Raw genomic sequence first — 20341 nt, 5'->3', positions numbered from 1 at the left:
GCAGTCTGAGATGTGACTATGCCGACTGCAGTGCATGGTAAAATTATGTAAATCTTTGCGTTGCTTTCTACGTCAAGAAAAAACATTGTATTCACTGATCCTCTTGGTATGGCTACACAGCCCATGGAAGTGACCCTCCTAACTCAGGTGAACAGTCTTGGGTTAGCGGGGTTCACGCTAGCATTCTAAAAATAGCTGTGTAGACAGCAAAGCTCTTTGACTCAGGCTGGAGCTTGGGTTCTGAAGACTAGGGAGTTCATTAAGGACTCAATATGTATGAATAAGCCAAAATTTTCTCATGACTTTCTGTTCACCCCCTTTGACACTTTTCAGGTGACATGTCAAAATGCATGTATGGCGAGAAATAAAGGACAGCATGTTTTCACTGAGAGAAGAGTAAAGCTGGAACATAAGAAAAAGCCTTTTGGAGGTAAAGCAGCAAGAGGTTGCATTTTTTTTCTTTAAAACATTTTGTTTGTTGTGCTAGTGTAGTACAACAGCAGAATTTCAGATTTTTGTTCAAGTCAGCTGTGTTAAAATAACTAAATACCATTTCCAAACAAAATATATGTCACTCTAATACTAACTGGAAAACAATAGAACATTATATTTATTTATTATTTTTTGTTTATGGATGTGTGAGTTCAGTGTTACCGAGTATTGTATCCAATATTTTTTTTGTAATTTTCAAGTTAATTGAATATTTTAGTGATAGACAAATATTTCGAAGACTTAATAACTAAGTGTGTTCTAAGACAGTGTTTCTCTACATTTTAAGTAGCAAGTACCCCTAACTTCTGAAAATTTTTAATAAGTACCCCAACACTCAATTTTCCACTCTGGGAGCTGGGACCGGGCGGGAAGCGGTCAACTGCCGCCTGCCTCCCTTCACTGGATTTTTCGCCGCATACCCCGCCTGTCTCGCGTACTTTCAACTTGTCAATGACTGTGATTTTAAAATTTGAACATACAAAGAATTTGGCTATTCCCCTGACTCCTTTATACTGTATGTCCACCAAGTAGTCCTCAGACCTTCATAAATTCTGTTTTGATTATGCTGACTGAAAATAAGTAAGTACTGAATACGTAGTTCTTTTGTATATCGGCATTTTAATGCAAATTATATTTCAAGTTAACACTATGAGGACTATTGGTTTTCTGCTTAGTGTTTTTTTTTTAAAAAAAAAGTAATGCAATACTTCTGTTTACATGTGACTGGCACAGAAACATTTTCTTGCAATATTTACTGATTTTACTATGTTTTAATGAAGGATAACTTCTGAGTTATCCAAAGATTTGATTTACATCTGCTTGTTTTAAGAGTTATGAAGAGTTAGCTTGTAATAAGCATATATCTTTATACAGAAATAATAAATTATTCCAGTGTTCAGATGGAAGATACAACTGAAAAGGATACTGTAGCCATTGCAGCTCATAAGAATGTGGCTACAGAGGAAATGGCTTGGAAGGAACAACCTGTGTATTCCTATCAACAGATTAGTTGTTTAGACAGTGTCATCAGGTAAGCTGCCATCCATTGTGTATTGTTGGTGTGTAAACTGTTTTTAACCCTAAGCTTGAAACATTTTTGTTTAACATTGTTAAACACTTACTATGTAGGTACTTGGAGAGTTGCAGCGTACCTGGTACAGTAAAGAGAAAATGTGAACCTCCATCAAATACTGCTTTATTGAGTTCTGATGACCACAAGCAAAAACCAGCTGATAATGCCATAAAGCCATCAGGAGGTATTAATTGATTTAATTTTTATTATTAGGAGTTAGCAAAATATGTTATTGTGGTAATTCTGTGCAGAACATTCACAAGTATAGATTTTCACAGAAAACCTATTTTTGGGTGGAGGGGAAAGAATGTGCCTATGTTAGATTTTTGGCAGTTTCATGTCTAGCAACACAACATGAGAGTGAAATCAAATGCTAAATAACTCTAGCTGAGGTAGCTTCTGCTCTAAATGTTTTCGTATGATTGCATTATCTATGTACACTGAACAAAACACGAGTGTTAGATTTTTTTAAAAGCTACATAATCCGAAAATCCATGAATATTTACAGCTTTTGTAGTTTGTTAATCTGTGTGTGGTTAAGATTCCCTTAAATTGCCAGTTGCTGAAGGCCTTGACAACTAATCACAATAGAAATATCAATAATCTAATTTTGGTTTTGATATTTGAACAGTTACTTTTTTTTTTTTTTTTTTGGGTAATCACACAAATGTATTGAATATATGAATATACATATATAACACTTCCCTGCGGTGGTCGAAACTAAAGCAAATCAATTAAGAGACAAGCATTGGCTGTGACTAGTTATAAGTAATTATACCATTTAAAGTGACCAAAGATACATTGTGCTTTTAAAGAGTTCTTGGTGGCTAGCACATCTCCAATAACTAGATCAAAGCTTGGCATAATTGTTGGCAAAGGGATGGAGTGAGCAAAAGAGACAGGCAGACAGGAGTACAAATAGGCTTGGCAAAAAAAATTTTTTTTATTATTTTTTATTTTGACAGATACTGGTTTTTTTAAGCATTTGTTTTGATTTCTAATTTATTAAAATGTTCATAATTGTTGGAAGTTATGCGGGGGTCCAACAGTAATTATTTAATGACAGTGGACATTAAAATTAAAGAAGTTAAGCTTTATAACCATTAAAACATCACATGTCAAAATATATCCTTAAATCAAACACTAAATTCTCAAGCAGCATTCTTCTTACTTTGCCTATATGTAAATTTTAATTATCGATGGAAATTGCACGGGGGTGTCTCTGAGAAAATGTAAATCGATATTGACTGGCTCTTACAGGTTAAAAATCTAATCCTTCCAGGCTTCAAAATCTCCTTCAAAGATGGTAATAGTATGTTGCCTTGGAAATTGGGGTAATTTCTGATACAAACACATTGACTCCTGGTGAACTATTGGGAATGAATAAAATCTGAGTAACTTTGCTGTCTTCTCAAAAGCAATTCAGTCTCTGGCATTTTATGACTCAGGCGATTGATTTTTTTCACTAGCTTATTTCATGTTTCATCTAATGAAATTTTACTAACTTTTTCTCTTCTAAAGAAGAAAGAGTGCTGTTGAAAACTCATGTAGACCCTGCTGTGTTGAAGACATCTGATAAATCAAATGGTCCTCCGGTAGTTGGTGGTCACTTAACTTCTTTGGCTTTACCTGGGAAGCCAGAAAGTGTTGTATCCTTCACCAGTCAGTGCAGCTACAGTAGCACCATAGTTCATGTTGGGGACAAAAAACCACAACCTGAATTAGGTACAGTACTTACTTACTTATTGGCACGAATAGCTTCATTTAAGACATTTTACCAGTGATTGATAATGGAATAGCTAGCTACAATAGGATGGTTTACAAGTTGCTATAGAATACATATGAGCATATCTCTTATTTTAGAGTTACACTGTTATCTTAGTCCTGACGTTAAAATGATTAACAAAATATTTTGCCTCAGATGTTTTTCACTTTTGTTTTAGAAATGATAGAAGATGGTCCTAGTGGAACAGAACTCTTAGACAGTCGCCGTCTTGCTACTTCATCCAGCACTACACATGTAAACCAGGAAAAGGAGCCATTTAAGAAACTGGGACTTACGAAAGAAGTTCTTGCAGTGCATACACAAAAAGAAGAAAAAAGCTTTCTGAATAAATTCAAAGAAATCAAAAGATTCAATATTTTTCAATCCCGTTGCAATTACTACATACAAGATAGACCCAAAGGACGTCCTGGTGAACCTGGTAAGGCAACAGTTGTTGTCTTTAAACTTTTTTTTACCATTAAAATTATCAGTGACAGGAAAAAGCATGTTTTAGATGTTGCATGTTCAAGAACTATAAGGGTGGTACGAATACAGTTTGTCAGTTGTCCTAGCATAAAGTCAGGCTTCAGTGTTCAGTGAACCCTGGAGATGAAACCCTAAACTGACGTGTAGGGCACAGTGGTAGGAGGAAACAATAGAAAGGAATGTTATATATGTAAAATAGGCATGGATATTTGTCTCTTTTGTATTGAGAACTGGCATCCATTACAAAATGAAGATTTGTTGCATTTATACAGAGAGAATCTATAGCATAAAGTATAAAACTGGTAAGCTCTTTAAAGAGAGAAACTGCGCTATACCTGGGATGGGGTGCCTAGAGCCCACACGATGAGGTAGGTGCCCCAGAGACCAGGTGGTGGAGCTAGCCTAACTCCCGGGTCCAGCTAGAGTGATTTACCCAAAATCCTCTATGGTGGGTGATGCATAGTGGGTAGCGCTGTAGACTTGCCACACGCTTATACACCCTTACTGGGGCTGCAGGGAGGAATTATTGCTGAATGTTGTTGGGGTTCATTTTGACCTCCTCCCATCTGGAGTAACTTCAGACAGCCCACAAATGGCAGAGCACCCCAACCCCCTTTGCAAATAGTAAGGAAGTAGGGCCTCTGCAGGAACCACCTGGTATGGGCAACTGGGCCATGGTCAGGTTCTCCCCACCTCAGTGGAGGAAACCACTAAGGATTCTATTACAAGATCCTTAAACTTTAAATAAACAAAACAATTTTATACAAGTTGCCATGAAAAATTGTGAGAAAATATTTTATTAATGAATCTCTCGTTTGAAAGTTAGCAATTGAAAATTAAATCCATAAAAGTAATGTTTAAACTTAGGTATAGAATTATTCTTCATTTCTACAGAGTGTGATATCAGTATTTTAAAAGATTCAAATTCTATTATCCTCTTTATGGCAGGATTGAACTCCTAGAAATGGTGCACTAATGCATTTTTCAATAGTATTAAAAACAAAGGGGCAGCCTCATCCCAAGTTTTGGAACTGATGGATAAATTCACTTCTAAGTAGTTTTGTGATGGCGTTGAGTGAAAATAATCATGAAAGATGCCCATATTATGGGGCAGGGGACAAGTGTATTAGTTTAGTTCATTTAGATCAGCAGTATCAAACTCAGTTTGTTGATATGGCAGAATTCCATTTTTAATTATAGCCCACGTACCGTGGTGTCTGTTTACATCTACATACTATGCACAATCCACAGCAAGGTGTTTAACATTACTGATAATAGAGAAACTCTTTCTTCCCTTCCTTCTGGCGAGGATGCACCAGGAAAGAACTTTTCAAATGTTTGAAATAAATGAAAAAAATTAATAAATTATCAATCCAGTTGACTGACAAATTCAGTTTATAGCCAAAAGAAATTTTTATTGTAGTCTTCCACATAAAATAAAGCAACAAGCTCTTTTCCACATCCTCCTTTCTCATTGTGCCCTTTTCCTTACAAAAACAAAAATATTTTCTAGTTTTGCTTCATCTTTTTGTTCTGGATTTGTCCCCTCTTTTTGTCTGCTTCTTTTGCTTGCTTGAGGGTCTTCAGTGATCCCCATTTACCTTTTAGCTTCCTACCAAATTAAAGGCTTATGAGGCAGTGATCCTATAAACAAAGAAGGCTAGAATTGCCTCTCACTGTAGTTGGTGCTGTTTTCATTGGCCAAAGAGGGTTGCTAGAGATGCTCAGTCCTCAAAAAGCTAAAGGCCCTACAGCAAAACCATTGGCCAAAGGGACAGAGGACTACTTTCCAGCACAAAATATATACAGGTTTTTTCCCCTCCTCTTGATATTTCCTTTCTCTGCAATTGTGCTAATACAGCTGTTTTTGCAAAGTCTCTGTGCCAGAGATGGAAGAGTGAACCAGACTCCTTCCTAGTCAGTTCCATTGTGTTGGAATAGAGCAACAGACACAAATTTTCAGCAGCTTCTGAGAATGACTTGATGAAGGGGACATCTTGCATTTGTATGTAATTTTTTTTTTTTTTTACCTGCTTTGTTTCCAGGTGCTCGTGGGCAAAGAAATTGTACTTCTGGAGTAGATCAGTCTTGGAGGAAAAGTGGAAAGAACAGGAAATCAAAATCAAAACGAATTAAACCACAGGAATCCTCAGACAGTACAACTTCTGGAACCAACCCCCACCAGCGATTCCCTCTGCAAGGCCTAAATAATACAGCTTGGTCGCCATCAGATACTTCTCAAGCCAGCCATTCAGCCATGTCTTTCCCTGCTGTTATGCCTGCATATCCACTGCCGGTTTTTTCAGCAGCAGAAACTGTGCCACCAGGTCCTGAGATTTCTCTCTCTGGCTTCAGTGAATTACCAGACTCTGGAAATATTTGTCCTATGCAACCATCACAGTTCTCTACACCTCTTGTAACGCCAGTGGTAGCACTTGTGCTCCCCAACTACATGTACCCTCAAATGAACAATAATTTACCCCAGCCACTTTACAATAGCCAACCTAACTTTTCTGCTGATCCCACTTTCTCTTCACAGTCCTTATTTTCAGCACAGCCACCTTTAGCTGCCCCAAATCCTTTCCCTCAACAGACATTCTTTCCAACACAACCATTCCATTATAATACACCAGCAGAAAGTGAAAAAGCTCCCATCATGGAATCACGAAATGATCCATCCCGTTCCTCCACACCACAGTCTCTTGGTCCTCAAGATCAGGCCTCGCCACCTTTGTTCCAGTCCAGGTGCAGTTCTCCTCTACAGCTAAACCTTCTGCAATTAGAAGAAACTCCCAAAAGTGCTGAAAGTGGAGCTGCTGCTGCTTCATGTGGAGCTTTAATTGAAGGAGGAGCCACAGGCAAAACCATAACTGATGACAGCAGCAGAAAAGGATCCTCTCCTGTAAGTATTGCATGTAGTTTCCAGAAAAAAATATGTCTTTACGCTTTGGACATAGCTATTCCTCATAGTCCAGGTGCAGCAATGTTTCAGAAAAGTTCTTAAAATTGAGTTTATTGTCCCAGTTGTAAAATTTATGTAACATCAGTTTCAAAACTCTTTCTTTTTTTTTTTTTTTTTTAACTGCAGTGATTGTGTACTCTCTCTCTAAAACTGCCCATGTGTTTAGGTAGTAAATTCAGACTTTTCCAAGGAGCTCATTCTAGTGAAATAAATTACTTTAAATTTAATCTTTCCCTGAGGGAAAGAAGGGAAATGAAATTTTTTTTCCATACTGAACAAAAATAGTATGCAGTTCTGATACTTGGTTTGTTTGGGTTTTTTTCAACTGCTTCAAAAAGTTTAGATTACGAAGTTGGAATAAGAGTTTGCAAATAGATTATGTATATCTCAAGACCAGTTACGTTTTATTCAGTTAATATGAACACACTAAATGCTAAGATGATTCTTCAGGTTCAGTTCTCTTAACAAAATGCAACTTAATTATTTTAAACGTTTGGTTACAAGCTTTGAGGGACAAATAGGTGGAAATGTAACTGTGAACTTAAGCACACATTTTTGTCATTTTAAAATCCAAAGTAGAGTACATTGGCAAATGAAATGAGGAAATGAATGAATATGTATCGCTACACTTCTTTAACATTTCACAGTTTTACTATACCAAAGAGACCAGTATGACCATCAGCCAATTTCCCCTTTAGCTCAGGTTCCTTAAATTCCAAGGATCAACACATGGATGTTGATTTTGTTGAATTTAAACTCAGAAAATCTCTGTTGGAGATTTTGTTTGCCATATAGATTTTAACAGCACTGAGGTAGGCCAGAGAGATGATTTGGACCCTTGTTAGCCCTTAAAAACACACACAGCGTGGGGGTGTGTGTGTGTGTGTGTGTGTGTGTGTGTGTGTGTGTGTGTGTGTAAACATACATACCCAAGATATGTGTACTGTTACTTGTGTAGTTATGAATCATTGAATATTACTCAATTAATGGTAGTAAATGACATAGAAATGTTAACCCATATGGAATCCTTGAAAATAGCTATTGGGAATTTGGATTTTCTGATTACGTAGCTGATGCAAAATGCATTGATGCTAATGCATATACCCTGGATTTCCTATTTCCAAAACGCTAGTTTCTTGCCATCACCTAGTGTTTTATTTTCAACACTAGGAATCTCTAATGCATTTTACTTTAGCACTCTATGTTGAGAAATCCCAGTCTGTAACCAGTGTGCATAACTTTTGCTTCATGGAATTGTTGTACAGTGGTGTGTGCATGTTTAAATTATGCTGTGTGGAGTTAGACATTTTCTTGGCATGTTGGGCAAGATCAAAATACCACTGTGTCTGTGAGAGAGCACATAGTGAATATCATATGATTTTATAAGCCTTAACTAGTTTAAGCAGACCATGCAATTTTCTCCTCCTAAAGGTTAATTAAACTAAAATACTAAACCGTAGACTAATCCATAATTAGGGTTGGTCAAAATTTTCTGAATTTAGACCTTTTGATTTTCTTCAGTAAAATTCTGTTTTAGACAAGGGGAAGAAAGGATGTTTTTAACTACTCTACCCATAATGGATCATGAAGCTTATTATTTTAATGGGGGATCTTTCACGTGTGGTAAGACCAATAGTCTGGATTCATCATAAATGCTAAGTGTGAAGATATTGATCTACTGTATTCTGGATTCCTCCAGAAAGTTTATCTATTTACTAGTTGCTTTTCCTTGTATCAAGTTTTCAAACCAATGATTCAGTGTAATAGGTGCATCTCTAAAGAATACTGTTTGAGGAACTTGAGAGGAAAAGTTCATTGATGACCAATACAAAGTATTGCACATTGGAAGGAATAATTTGTATTGTTCATGCACATCATTGAGCTTGAAAGTAACTAACTACATGGAAAACGACAATGTCATTGTGAACAGCTCAATGGAAACTTCGGTTCAATGTGCAGTGGCATCAAAAGCAAACAAACATTAGAATGTATAAAGAATGGGATGGAAAATAATACTGAAAATGTCATTATCTAAGCCAATAGAATGTCATTATGTGGCATATTCAAGAGATTAATCATGAACACCTTGTATTAAAAAGAGAGAGCAGAAATAGAAAAGTCCAAGAGATGGTGAAAATAATATGGAGAGGAATTAATAAAATTGTGACTGTTTGGAAAAGAGACAAAAGGGAGACTATAAAGATATATAAAACAATGAATGGCATCAAGAAAGTTAATTGTGTGCTTCCAGTTATCCTTTCTTTTAATACAAAAACAAGAAAACATTAACGAAAATGAAAGTCGTCCAATTTAAAACTGACAAAAAGAAATACTTGTTTACTTGGTACATGATTAATCTACCAAACTCCATTACCACTAGATATCATTAAAACTGACAGTATAATATGATTTTTTTTTAAATCATTTATGTGGATGAGAATATCTAGACTTAACTTTTTTATGCTAGTTTTTAAAAATCTTAATATTAACAGTCATATTTTAGTACATAAACCAACCCGCTAACTCAAAAATCAGAAACTTCCCCTTTGGGCAGTTCATTCTATAACTGTCTGTAACAAGTTTTCTTGCACCTTTTTCTGAAGCATCTAATGCTGGCCATTCTCAGAGGCCAGGTCTACACTTACCTGGAAATTCGGCGGCAGTCAGTGGGAGTTATGCAAGCTACACAGAGTAGCTTGCGTAACTCCTGTAGACTTCATAACTCTTCTTGTATGTGGCATTTTCACTGCACTGCACCAACAGTGCTGGATCGATTTTTGCGGGTTTGATTGACCAACAGTAAAGACTCGCTCAATTGAATGCAGAAGTCTACTCCGTAAATCTACCTTGGCAAGTAGTGTAGCGCTCCATCAACGGGAGGGCATTTCCCGTTGGCTCAGTGCAGTAGAGACGCTGCAGTAAGTAGACGTTAAAAAGTCGACGGAAGATATGCAAGTTACTGTACGTAGATTGCGTATCTCCCATTGACGACTACTGAAATCCACGGCCAGTCTAGACCATGCCTTGAGGGAGTGGTTTTAATGCATTGACTTCCGGATTGATTGAGTGGGTCTTTGCTGACTGCTCAATCGATCCAGATAGATTGATCTGACAGCGGTGAATTTGCAACCATCAGTGAAGACATACCCAGAGATCACTGGTCTGATCAGTATACCAATTCCTGTGTGTAACTTTTCATATCAGTCTGTCAACCTGGGTCACTTTCTTCATCTGACGTTCTTAATGGTGTTACACTGCCTTTCTTAAAGAAGAAAAACTCTAAACATGCCTGACTTGAGACAGAGACTGATATTGCACTAATTATATTTTTGATATCTGGCACTTTTGCAAGATGAGTGGAAGATTCAGTTTCCATGAACAAAGCTTCCATAAGCTGTTTGTGTTTATGCTAGTCATGAAAATGCAACTTACTGTAAGTTCTACCTTTTCAGGTGAAAGTGTACCTTATGCTATACTTGAACTAATGTTCTATTTTTAATATATTATGTTCAGTCAAAAGCTTGAATCTCCAGGTATCCTTGACCTATATTGCATCAATACCTCTATAATGTAATGTAACTATTTGTCTCGGTTAGAACCTGCTGTCAGAGATGCAGATGTCAGTGTAGAAAATGTTTCCTCATGTCTTACTTAAGCACTAACAGTTCATCTTGTTGATTACTTGCGTTCATTGTGAAGTTACCATACTTGTCCTGAGTTTTCTAAAATATTCAGTCCATACTTTTTTTCATAAACCTCCAAAACAATTTTATTGTACCTGCTGTGAAATCTTTTACTGAGACGATTCTTTTCAACATAGAAGAAAGATAGATCGTATTTTCTATACAGGTCTAACTTTGCTGTTGGAATTAGTCCATACGAATATAACCTTTTGCTAAATCCTCTACCCAATCTCAATTTTTAGTCATCCCACTGAACTTTGGGCTGGTCTGTCTACACACAGATTTGATACCCAAAGAAACACCAATATAGTTACAATGGTATGTGCCAGTGTGGATACCACTTTAGGTGCCTCGTGCCTGCAAGATTGGATTTTTTTTAACTAGCTATGTCCATAGCTGCATATGTGCTCTGTGCTGCCTCATGCTGCTATACGAGGGCTTAAAGGGTGGCATGGCCTCTACCTTCCCTTGGTTTTCTCTTACCACCAGTGGCAGTAAGACTGACTCTTGTTGATGTCTGATCTGCAAGACCTTAGCTCCAAGCTTCAGATATCTCTCGTGAAATACAAACTACTATTCAGGACTTGCCCTTTGAGGGCTCAGAATTGTTCGTTGAGAGGATTGACAGTGTCCTACTGTGCTGAAAGATCCTAAGGTGACTTTATGCTCCTAGGGATTTGTGCTCCTCCATCCCGTTGAAAGGCTTCCCTCACTCAGCTTGCATATCAGTAGAAATAGCATATACATTCTGACACTAGAGAGACAAAATGCCATGCAAAGAAGCATCTGAGATACAGTAAGGGGAATAACAGCTTACTTGACCTCGACTCCATTCTCTGCCACACTGACGTATCCTTAGAATTGATGAGGTGTTCAGGGGATCACCAGAACCAGTCCACAGAACATAAGCTTCTTCCCCATCCCTCTTTGTGAATTCTTCTCACAGAAAACTATTGGAAACAGAAGTGGCCTCATTTAGGAGCTGTGGAAAAGGTTCCTCAGGAACATGAGAAGAGGCTTTAAACTCCTGGTACTTCTGAAGAAAAAAGGGGGTCATCATCCTGTCCTGGACTTGAGGAGACTCAACAAATATATATACTGTCTTAGCTTCAGGGTGGTAACACTTGCTTCCATTGCTCCAATCTCCAGATTGGTTCATGGCTCTCAACTTGCAGGTTCCTTCCACATTTCCATCCATCTGGCCCACTGGACAGACCTAAGGTTCACAGTGGGGCCCAACCATGATCAATACCAGGTTCTTTCCTTTGAACTCTTCACAGCCTCAAGAGTGTTCACCAATTGCCTGGCTACAGGGATGGCACAGAATCCAAATCTAGGCAAGTGGCTGATCAGAGGCAGGTCCCAGGAAAAGATTGAATCAGCCCTGGATCACCTTCTTTCCCTGTTTTCCCACTTGGGACTGCTGGTGAACTACAAGAAATTGTCCTTCACCATTGATAATGTTCATAGGAGTGCTAATCAACTCCAGTTCACCAGTGGTGTATCTGCTGGAGAACGGGTTCTGGTCCCTTTAGACAACTAGTTCATGACTTCTTGTCAAATTGACAATAGCACATACATGCCCTGAGCTTTTAAGCCCTATGTCTGAATGCACATATGTAGTACCTTGCCAAACTTCATCTGTGGCCTCCACAACTGTGGTCAAGGACCATCTACTCCCTGTTCAAGCATCATATGACCAGATGAGTTATGGTTTTGTCTCAAGAGCTGCAGGACCTCAGATGGTGGCTAGACACACTGAACATAAGAGAATGTTCTTTCAATTTGTCCCCACTGATTTTGCTAATTACAGATATCAGGAACAGACTGGAGCACCCAATAGAAACACCTTCAGATGCAAGGCTCATGGTCTCAGAATCATCTGAAGCTCTACTTGAATTTCTTGGAACTAAGGGCTGTCAGGCTAGACTCCATAGCTTTCCTGCCTGCTCCTCAGAACTCTGTGGTGCAGGTGCTGACAGACAGCACATTGGCAGTGCACTATATAAACCAACAAGGAGGCCCTCAATCATCCCCTCCTGTTTGCAAACATTAAGTTCTGGGAATGGCATCATTAGCATGGGGCAGTCTTGGTAGCTCTAGATCTTCTGGAAGTCAGCAATGACCTGGCAGACTTTGAGCTGGAACCTAACTAGTCTTGAGAAGTCACTGCAGAAATCCATTCTAGACTTGATATTCCACCAGTGGGAGACCCCCTACTGCAGACTTCTTTGTTACAGTGGACAATGTCAAGTGTGGGGACTTCTGTTCCAGCAGGAGTGTGAACCCAAATGCCGCTCTAGAAGCCTTTCTTCATTTGGTCTTGAGACTGCCTAAATGTTTTCTCATTGATTCCCAGGATAATATCCAAGATAAGATGGGAAAAGGCTACAGTCCTGGTAGCCCCCCTCGGCTGAGGCAGCTTTAGCTATTGGATCTCATACAGTTGTTCAGCCAACCTCCCAGAATGCTTTCCCACATGTCCAGACATAACATCTCAGAACCAGGGTCAAATACTTGACTCTGATCCACAGTCATTATATGTAACTACCTGGATGTTGGTTGGATGAGTAGGACTGACAGACTTCTCCCTGTAGGTTCAGGAGATTTTTTTTACAAAGCCAAATGGTCTCTAAGAAGAGGACTGATTCCTCAAAGTGGCAAAGATTTTTTCCACATGGACAGCCCAAAATAATGTAAATCCAGCACAGGTCCTGATACCAAAGATTCTGGCCAAACTGCTCCTAAAACAGGCAGGATTGGCATTTAGCTCTCAGTCCACCTGGCCATATCATCAGTGTGACATACTCTGGTAGTCACTTTTAGTCTTCTCTGACTCTATAGTGTCAAGGGTTCCTCAAGGGCCTTCTTCATATCTGCCTCCAGTTAGAGACCCAACATCCCCATGCAACTTCCACGTTGTCCTCCAGCAACTTATGGAACCTCCATTCATGGTATTATCAGAATGCTTGTTATACCACCTCACCATTAAGTCTTTCTTGTGGCTGTCATGTCGGCATGGAAAGTCTGAACTCTAAGCATTTATGATCAGACGCATTCGTGGACAGGGCACAATGGTGGTGAGACTGCATCCTCAGTTCCTGCCTAAACTGGTCTTGGTCTGGTTCAGGTGGAAGTCTGACCTTACTGCTTTTCTTCCTGAAATTACATTATTTCCCAGGAGAAAAGCTTCATACACTAGATGTTTGCAGGACCCTGCTCTATTACCTTAACAGGACTAAGCCTTTCATACTCTTTTCCCCCTCCTCTGCGTGGCAATATCCAGCGTGTTGAAAGGTCAAAGGTAGAAATATCAATGTATTTCCACCTGCTATTGGTTGGCTAGCAAGCCTTTTCCTCCAGGTATTAAGGCACATTCCACCAGGGCACAGGCATGAGCTTCCTGTTGCCAGGAGCATGCCAGTCCCTGAGATCTGAAGGGCAGATATGTGGAGCAACCCATTAACTTTTGTCAAGCATTATGCACTGGACATGCTTGCCAGGGCAGATGCCAAGTTCAGAAGAGCAGTACTTCAGTTTCTGATTGACTGATATAGACAAAACTCTCCCTCTCACTACCAGGTACTGCTGCCAGCAGATACTGCTTCCTGGTCACCTTTGAGTGGAGTTCCACATTGTCTCACACTCAGAACGGTTACTTACCTTACAGTAACAGGCTTTTTGAGATGTATCCCGTGACCTGTCCCCCATTTCCACTTTTAGCACTCCTCAGCAGTACAGGCTTTGAATTGTAAGGGAACTGAAGGAGTGTTGTGGCCACTCTGCCCTTCATGATCTTGTACTGGTACACAAGGAGGCATAGAGTGCTTGTGTAGCCCCAGCACAGATTGTTTGTGTGCATCTGGTCTTGTGCACATAGGGTGCATGTGAATCTATAGTGGGATCCACACTGTCTACGACGTTGTGAGGAGCCATAATTTCAGTAGGGTAAGTAACAGTTCTTTACATAAAAAGAAGTAAATGCACCTTTTCATAAGAGAAAAGGGACAGCTGTACAACATACAGCTAGTCTGACATTCACTAATTAAAGAGGTAGGAGGAAGTGGATTAGTAGGTTGTGAGGCAGTCTTTTAGTCAAATAACTCCTTTAGATTTCAGCTACATATGCTTTTTCAAACACAAGTTAAAGCTTAAATATTTCTCTTCAGAGTAAGGAAATAATCTGTCAGAGGAACAGTATTAATGTACTTCACTGTGCTGGAGCCATCTGAGTCTTCATCTGCAGCATCTAGGTTCTACCAGAACAGAAAGAAGACTGAGTTCTCCCTATTATAACTTAACTAAAAAAACCAAAATGACATTTACTACAACAGCTATCACCATTGCTGTTCATGCTGGGTAAGAGGGAAAAGGTAACGGGCTTGTCTGCACACAGTTTCCTAGGGGAAGAAGCTATATTTGTATAAGCATCTTGATACCGGTATATAATTAGTGCACTCTAGGGGGCCATACCACTAACTATACTTTTTTAGAAAAAGAACTGAAGTTTGTCCCATATACTCAACATAAATGTTTAGTGAATTAAGAGGCCTTGATTTCACTTCCACCTTCCTCTCACCCAGATTGATTCTCCAATGGAAGCTCAAAATAGCGATGTTCTCTCTGTGTCCAGTGATTTACTTGATACTTTACTTCAAGAGGATGCATGTTCAGGCACTTGCTCAGCTTCATCAGGAAGTGGTGTATCAGCAGCTGCTGAATCATTGGGATCTGGGTCCAATGTCTGTGGCATGTCAGGGAGCAGAACAGGTGACATTGACTGGTTGAATGTAATCGTGGCTTGTGAAACATTAAGAGGGGGACTGTGAGCTATTACAGATATCACTTTGACCTCAAGTGCTTTACAGTAAAATCATATTCACAAAGTTTATAGTCCTAATCATATGTGATATTTTAAAATTTCATGTAGCTTTATTTGTCTCGGGCTGCTCTAATTGTTTGTTGAAAATGGAAAAACCTTGATTTCTGTTTTAACTGTCTCTTTGAGCTGCATTTGGCACAACTAGCATATGCTATCTTAGTAGCAGAGAGGCTGTGAGGCTCTTTAAGAAGATAATTGTGACCGATCAATAAATTAATTTTTTTCTTTTTTCTATTTAAAAGAACTAGTTTAAACTGAGAAATGTCTGTTTCTTTAATCCAAACTAAAGCTTCAGATCTTTTAAAAACAAAACAAAATAACCCCACACACTTCTGGGAAACATTGTCCAGTGCTGAGATTCTCCCTATAAAATGTTCAGTCCTATTTTGACTGCAGATAGTGTGATAGAGTCCCTTTTTTAGTTGCAGTCTTTTCTGGGGTAGTAGCCCACAGGAAGATGAATATGTATTCTATTTACCTTTTTTAATTCCAAACTTTCTACTCCATGTTTGGCAGCCACTGCTATTGTGGGAAATTTCCCTCTTTAGGATGTAAGAGAGTAACACAGATATCATACTCGGAGACTTTTAAGGGTGTTCTCTATTGCACAGTTCCACGAGGCATTTTGATTGGCTAAAAGGGTTCTCCTGTTATGGAACAAAGCATGGTTTTAAACTATGTATTAAAATGGAACATTTGACCTTTATAATAAAAGCCATTTTTTTTATTTTTAAAGGCAGTAGTGAGACCAGTCATACCAGCAAATACTTTGGAAGCATCGATTCCTCAGAAAATAATCATAATACAAAAAAGAACACTGAAATGGAAGACAGTGAATGTTTAATTAAATATGTCCTTCAGGATCCTGTCTGGTTACTAATGGCTAATACAGATGATGCTATTATGATGACTTACCAGCTACCATCCCGGTAACTATAAGAACTTTTTTTCTTCTGAGTTGCAGAGCAGCAAAGTCGAGAAAAAAGAACTGCTATTTCAGTAAAGATTACCTGATCCTGACTGGATTAAGCAGTTACGTTCTGCTTTTCAGGCTTGCACCCTTTTTATTGTGCTTTCTATTTACTAGCCTAAAAGATTAGAAAGATGGATGTATTTGATCAATATAGAAACAAAGAAGAGAAAAACCCTGCTGAATTGGAATGGTCCTGCACTGTTAGCTGAGGATGCTGTACAGTTACTGACTGACAATTGCATACTTACAAATCCCTTTTATTCTGACTAGTTAGACCTCTATCAATTGGAATGCATGGATCAGTGTGGTGATTGCAGTATGCAAACCACTGTACTCTGGCTATTTCACTTAAAACTTCCACACACAAATGGTTGTTTCCTGTCTAAATCCTTTCTGCACCCTACAAACACACCTGTTCTCTGCTCCTCACACAGCCTCACTCTGTACACTGCACAAAGGATAAGGACCCACAAGCAGTGAGTAAAACCTTAAATTAAAACATTTGATTTGGGTTCTCCTCTCTCTTTCCGTAACTGCAGTTTTGGTAAGGTAGGTATGTGAGAAGAGAAGCCTGTTACTTCCTGTGCAGAGTGAAAAGCAGGTTGGGCTTTGATGTCTAGATTTATAAAGCCTCAGGTGGTTATTAATTTGAGTGCTCCCTATTAATGTATTAACATATAAATACGTAGATTTAGTGTATGTCCACACTTCAAATGCTAGAGTGGCACAGCTGCAGTATAGACACTACAGCAACAGAAGGGGATTTTCTGTCACTGTAGTAAATACACTCCCTCAAGAGGTGGTGCTAAGGGCTTGTCTTCACTTACCTCCGAGATTTGGCAGCAGTCGACTGGAATTATGCAAGCTATCTAAACAACTTGCGTAACTCCCGTCGACTTCTCTGCTTCTGTTCTGTGCGCCATCTTCACTGCACTGCACCGACAGGAACTGCGTTCCCGTCAATGCAGCACTACACCACTTAAGAAAGTGATCTTAATACGTCGATTTCTGGATCGACTGAGTGGGTCTTCACTGAATCGTCTGAACGGTCAGAGAAGTCGATCTGATGGCAGCAAATTTGCCGCCGTCAGTGAAGACGTAGCCTCAGTTGAAGGAACAAGTCTTTGGTCAACCTGGCTGTGTCTACAATGAGGGTTAGGTCAACCTAACTACGTTGCACAGGACATGAAATTTTTCACAGCCCTGAGCAATGTAACTAGTTCAACCTAAGTTTTAAGTGTAGACCAGGCATTAGAATTGCTGCGTAGCAATAGTAGCAAAAGTATATTGTTTCAAATATTGTTCAATGAACAGTGTCTAGTAACCAGAGATGTAAACCCACCAGCGTAGGGGCTAATATAAAATACAGTGGGAACTGTGGAAGTGCAACACCCAATCTATTCCTGTTCCTTCTGGCAGGAAAGGAGATACTGGGATTCCTACCAGGGTGCTATCCTTTGACCCTACTTTGGAATTTCATCTTCCATATCAGCCTGTGGCTAGTAAATGTTCAAATTTAAACACTCCAGAACCAAATTCCCCACTCCCTGTGGCTCCTGGAAAGGAGTAATGTTTCCTGTGTGTCTCTCCCTTGTAATTCCAGAATGGCCTGGTTGCTGCTGCCTGTTGTAGAGGAGCCAGGTCTCCTTTTTTCTGTTCTAACCCACATCAGACATCTAGTCTATTTAGAGTTCTCTCTTCAGTGAACACCTTTAGTGCCTATATCTGCCCTTGCAGAACTTTCTTAAGCAGCAGCAGAGTGCAACTGTCAACATTCTTGTCAGGTTCACAGATGCTGCCAGCTGGTTTCCCAATGGTAATCCTCAAAACTGTTTTCACTGCTGCACTTCAGAAAAGCAATGAGCCGGCAGCAAAGGCACAGGAATAGTCTGTGTGCAAATTTGGGAAGATGCTGACACAAACATAAACATCTTTCAAACTTACAGTTGGTTGTAAGCTTAACATAGGTTCTATGGGGGGGGGGGGGGGATTTTAAAAGATGTTTGTATGTGCAAGCCAGATAAAAATTAGACTTTAAGTCCTTAAAACTGTGAAGTTCAATTTCTAAATAATTTTATTTTAGAACTGTGGAAATGGTTTTAAAAGAAGACAAACAGAAACTAAAGCAAATGCAGACATTTCAGCCAAAATTTACAGAAGAACAAAAGAGAGAGCTTATTGAAGTTCATCCATGGATCCAGAAGGGTGGACTTCCAAAAGCAGTTGCTAACTCAGTAAGTTTAAATGGATTAATACTACTCTCTCTAGTATGCAAGTCTTTATTTGCTGTTGTGAGACTCGTTTTTCTAGTTCAGTTATGCTGAAAACTTGATCAACTATGTTGAGAGACAGGTTTAATTCAAAATTTCAGTGAACAGTTTGGAGTTTGTTTAACTTGCGGTAAGTTTTCTTTCCAATAGAGGAGTCAGATTAGCAAATGAGTGAATACAGTAAAGGAAACTTCCTTGAGATTTCTGAAACTGCTTGCATAACTGTTAAAAATCTGTCATAGGAGCAGCCAAGAATGGATTATGCTATAGTTGTGTCTCTCTCTGCTTGTATAGGGCCTAGCATCATGGGATCCTGATCCATGACCAGGGCCGCAAGGTGCTACAGTAATACAAATAAGTAATAATATAACATCACTTGTTTATTACTGTGGGAAGCCATGCATATTCATGTTATGTGATATTTCCAGACAGGATAATTAACATAATTTTTTTAATTTATACAATGCAAACCTTTCAGAATCTCTGGGTGCATGAACAATATTTAAAGAGTGGTCAATAAAATTAAGATCTCATTCTACAAAAGACTGAAGCCTCCATTTACCCCACTTTCTCTCAGGAAAAGCCTGAGTGAATAGATGAGTGAAATTTTAGCTTCAAGAGCCTGCCGAGTGATTTTCCTACTAGATCTGTAAATGTGGGGATTGTCTCCATGAGCACTCCAGCTGATCTCCATTGTCAGTTATCCTTAATGACACAGGAATCCAACTACTATGGTATTACAGAGTAAATTAAACCTTGAATTGCAACTGGAAATAAATTGGAAGCCAGTGTGATCTCTGAGGTGCACATGTAATACACACTATGCATGAAATACTGCTGAACTGGCAGCTGCATTCTTCACTAGTTGAAGTTTCAGCCTGTCTTTGTTATGAGCATTACCAGAGTGAGTCAAACGTAACATGTTTTATGCACTTTTCAAAACTGTCTGAATAAAATCGTTCAACTATAATGTGTGCATGGTATTTGCTGAGTAACAGTATATTCTTCTTTCGGTGATTGTCCAAATGTATTCTGCTTCTAACCAAAGTCTCTTGAGTTTCAAAACTTGTCCCTCTTGTAATACAGCTATCCTGCTGAATGATGGAAATTCAGGGTGCCTTTTTTCCTCAGGGTGGGACATATCCTCCGTACATGTACTATCTGCCATTTTTTCCCTAAAAGAACACAGAAGGCAAGAGAGGCAGCCTGAATTCATTAGTCCTAGAGTGATTGATAGGGCCTTTTTAGATGTAGTGAGAAAAGACCCAGTCAGACCTTCATCTGAGAGTGCTGCTGTGAGCTTTGGATCAGCTACGAGCCTCCAGGCTCATTGGTTTGAGAAGGCATCAGATAAACCAGGAAAACAGCTGAGTCAGCTGAGAGGGGTAATAGAGAACACCACTTCTCTAGCGAGAATAAACTTTCAATGGGACGTAGTAGAAAAAGTCAGAGATGACATCAACCTGCTTCTTCAAAGGATAGTTCACGGGACCCTCTGACAGTTCCCAACTGGTGGCTGCAGTGGTACCATCTTAAGCAGAGCAATGTACTTCAACACTACCAGCCTTTCGGTACTGACGTGTACCCGGTGCCAGTAGCATAAGCACCCATGACTCTGTGCAGGTAACCACTGTACAGCTGTTCTCAGCACAGATTTTCTCAGCACCCAAAGCTATTTTTAGTACCAAGTGATCTAACAGTGATTGCTCTGCCTAAAGCTATGTCTACACTGATGGCAGCAAAGTCGCTTCCGTCA

The 20341-nt window shown here is 39.2% G+C and overlaps 1 protein-coding gene across 4 annotated transcripts in view; it reads left to right on the top strand.

Annotated features, from left to right (window-relative positions):
• The window catches only part of PER2 (period circadian regulator 2), a 66232-nt gene that overhangs the window by 41235 nt on the left and 4656 nt on the right, over window positions 1-20341 (top strand). For 3 of the 4 annotated variants that reach the window (XM_067538927.1, XM_067538925.1, XM_067538926.1), the window contains 9 exons: window positions 334-430; window positions 1366-1522; window positions 1621-1748; window positions 3086-3289; window positions 3508-3768; window positions 5861-6717; window positions 15044-15230; window positions 16079-16271; window positions 18399-18549. In XM_067538927.1, coding sequence (XP_067395028.1) covers window positions 334-430; window positions 1366-1522; window positions 1621-1748; window positions 3086-3289; window positions 3508-3768; window positions 5861-6717; window positions 15044-15230; window positions 16079-16271; window positions 18399-18549 — 2235 coding nt within the window. The remainder of the gene's footprint in view (window positions 1-333; window positions 431-1365; window positions 1523-1620; window positions 1749-3085; window positions 3290-3507; window positions 3769-5860; window positions 6718-15043; window positions 15231-16078; window positions 16272-18398; window positions 18550-20341) is intronic. The other variant, XM_067538928.1, reaches the window with a different exon arrangement.

The sequence above is a fragment of the Emydura macquarii genome, unplaced genomic scaffold (genome assembly GCF_026122565.2).
Source record: "Emydura macquarii macquarii isolate MOO-44397 ecotype Brisbane River unplaced genomic scaffold, CSIRO-AGI_Emac_v2 contig_499, whole genome shotgun sequence".
In the NCBI taxonomy this organism is placed as follows: Eukaryota; Metazoa; Chordata; order Testudines; family Chelidae; genus Emydura; species Emydura macquarii.
The sequence above is the reverse complement of the archived record's forward strand: the minus strand, read 5'-3'. Positions and strand labels throughout refer to the sequence as shown.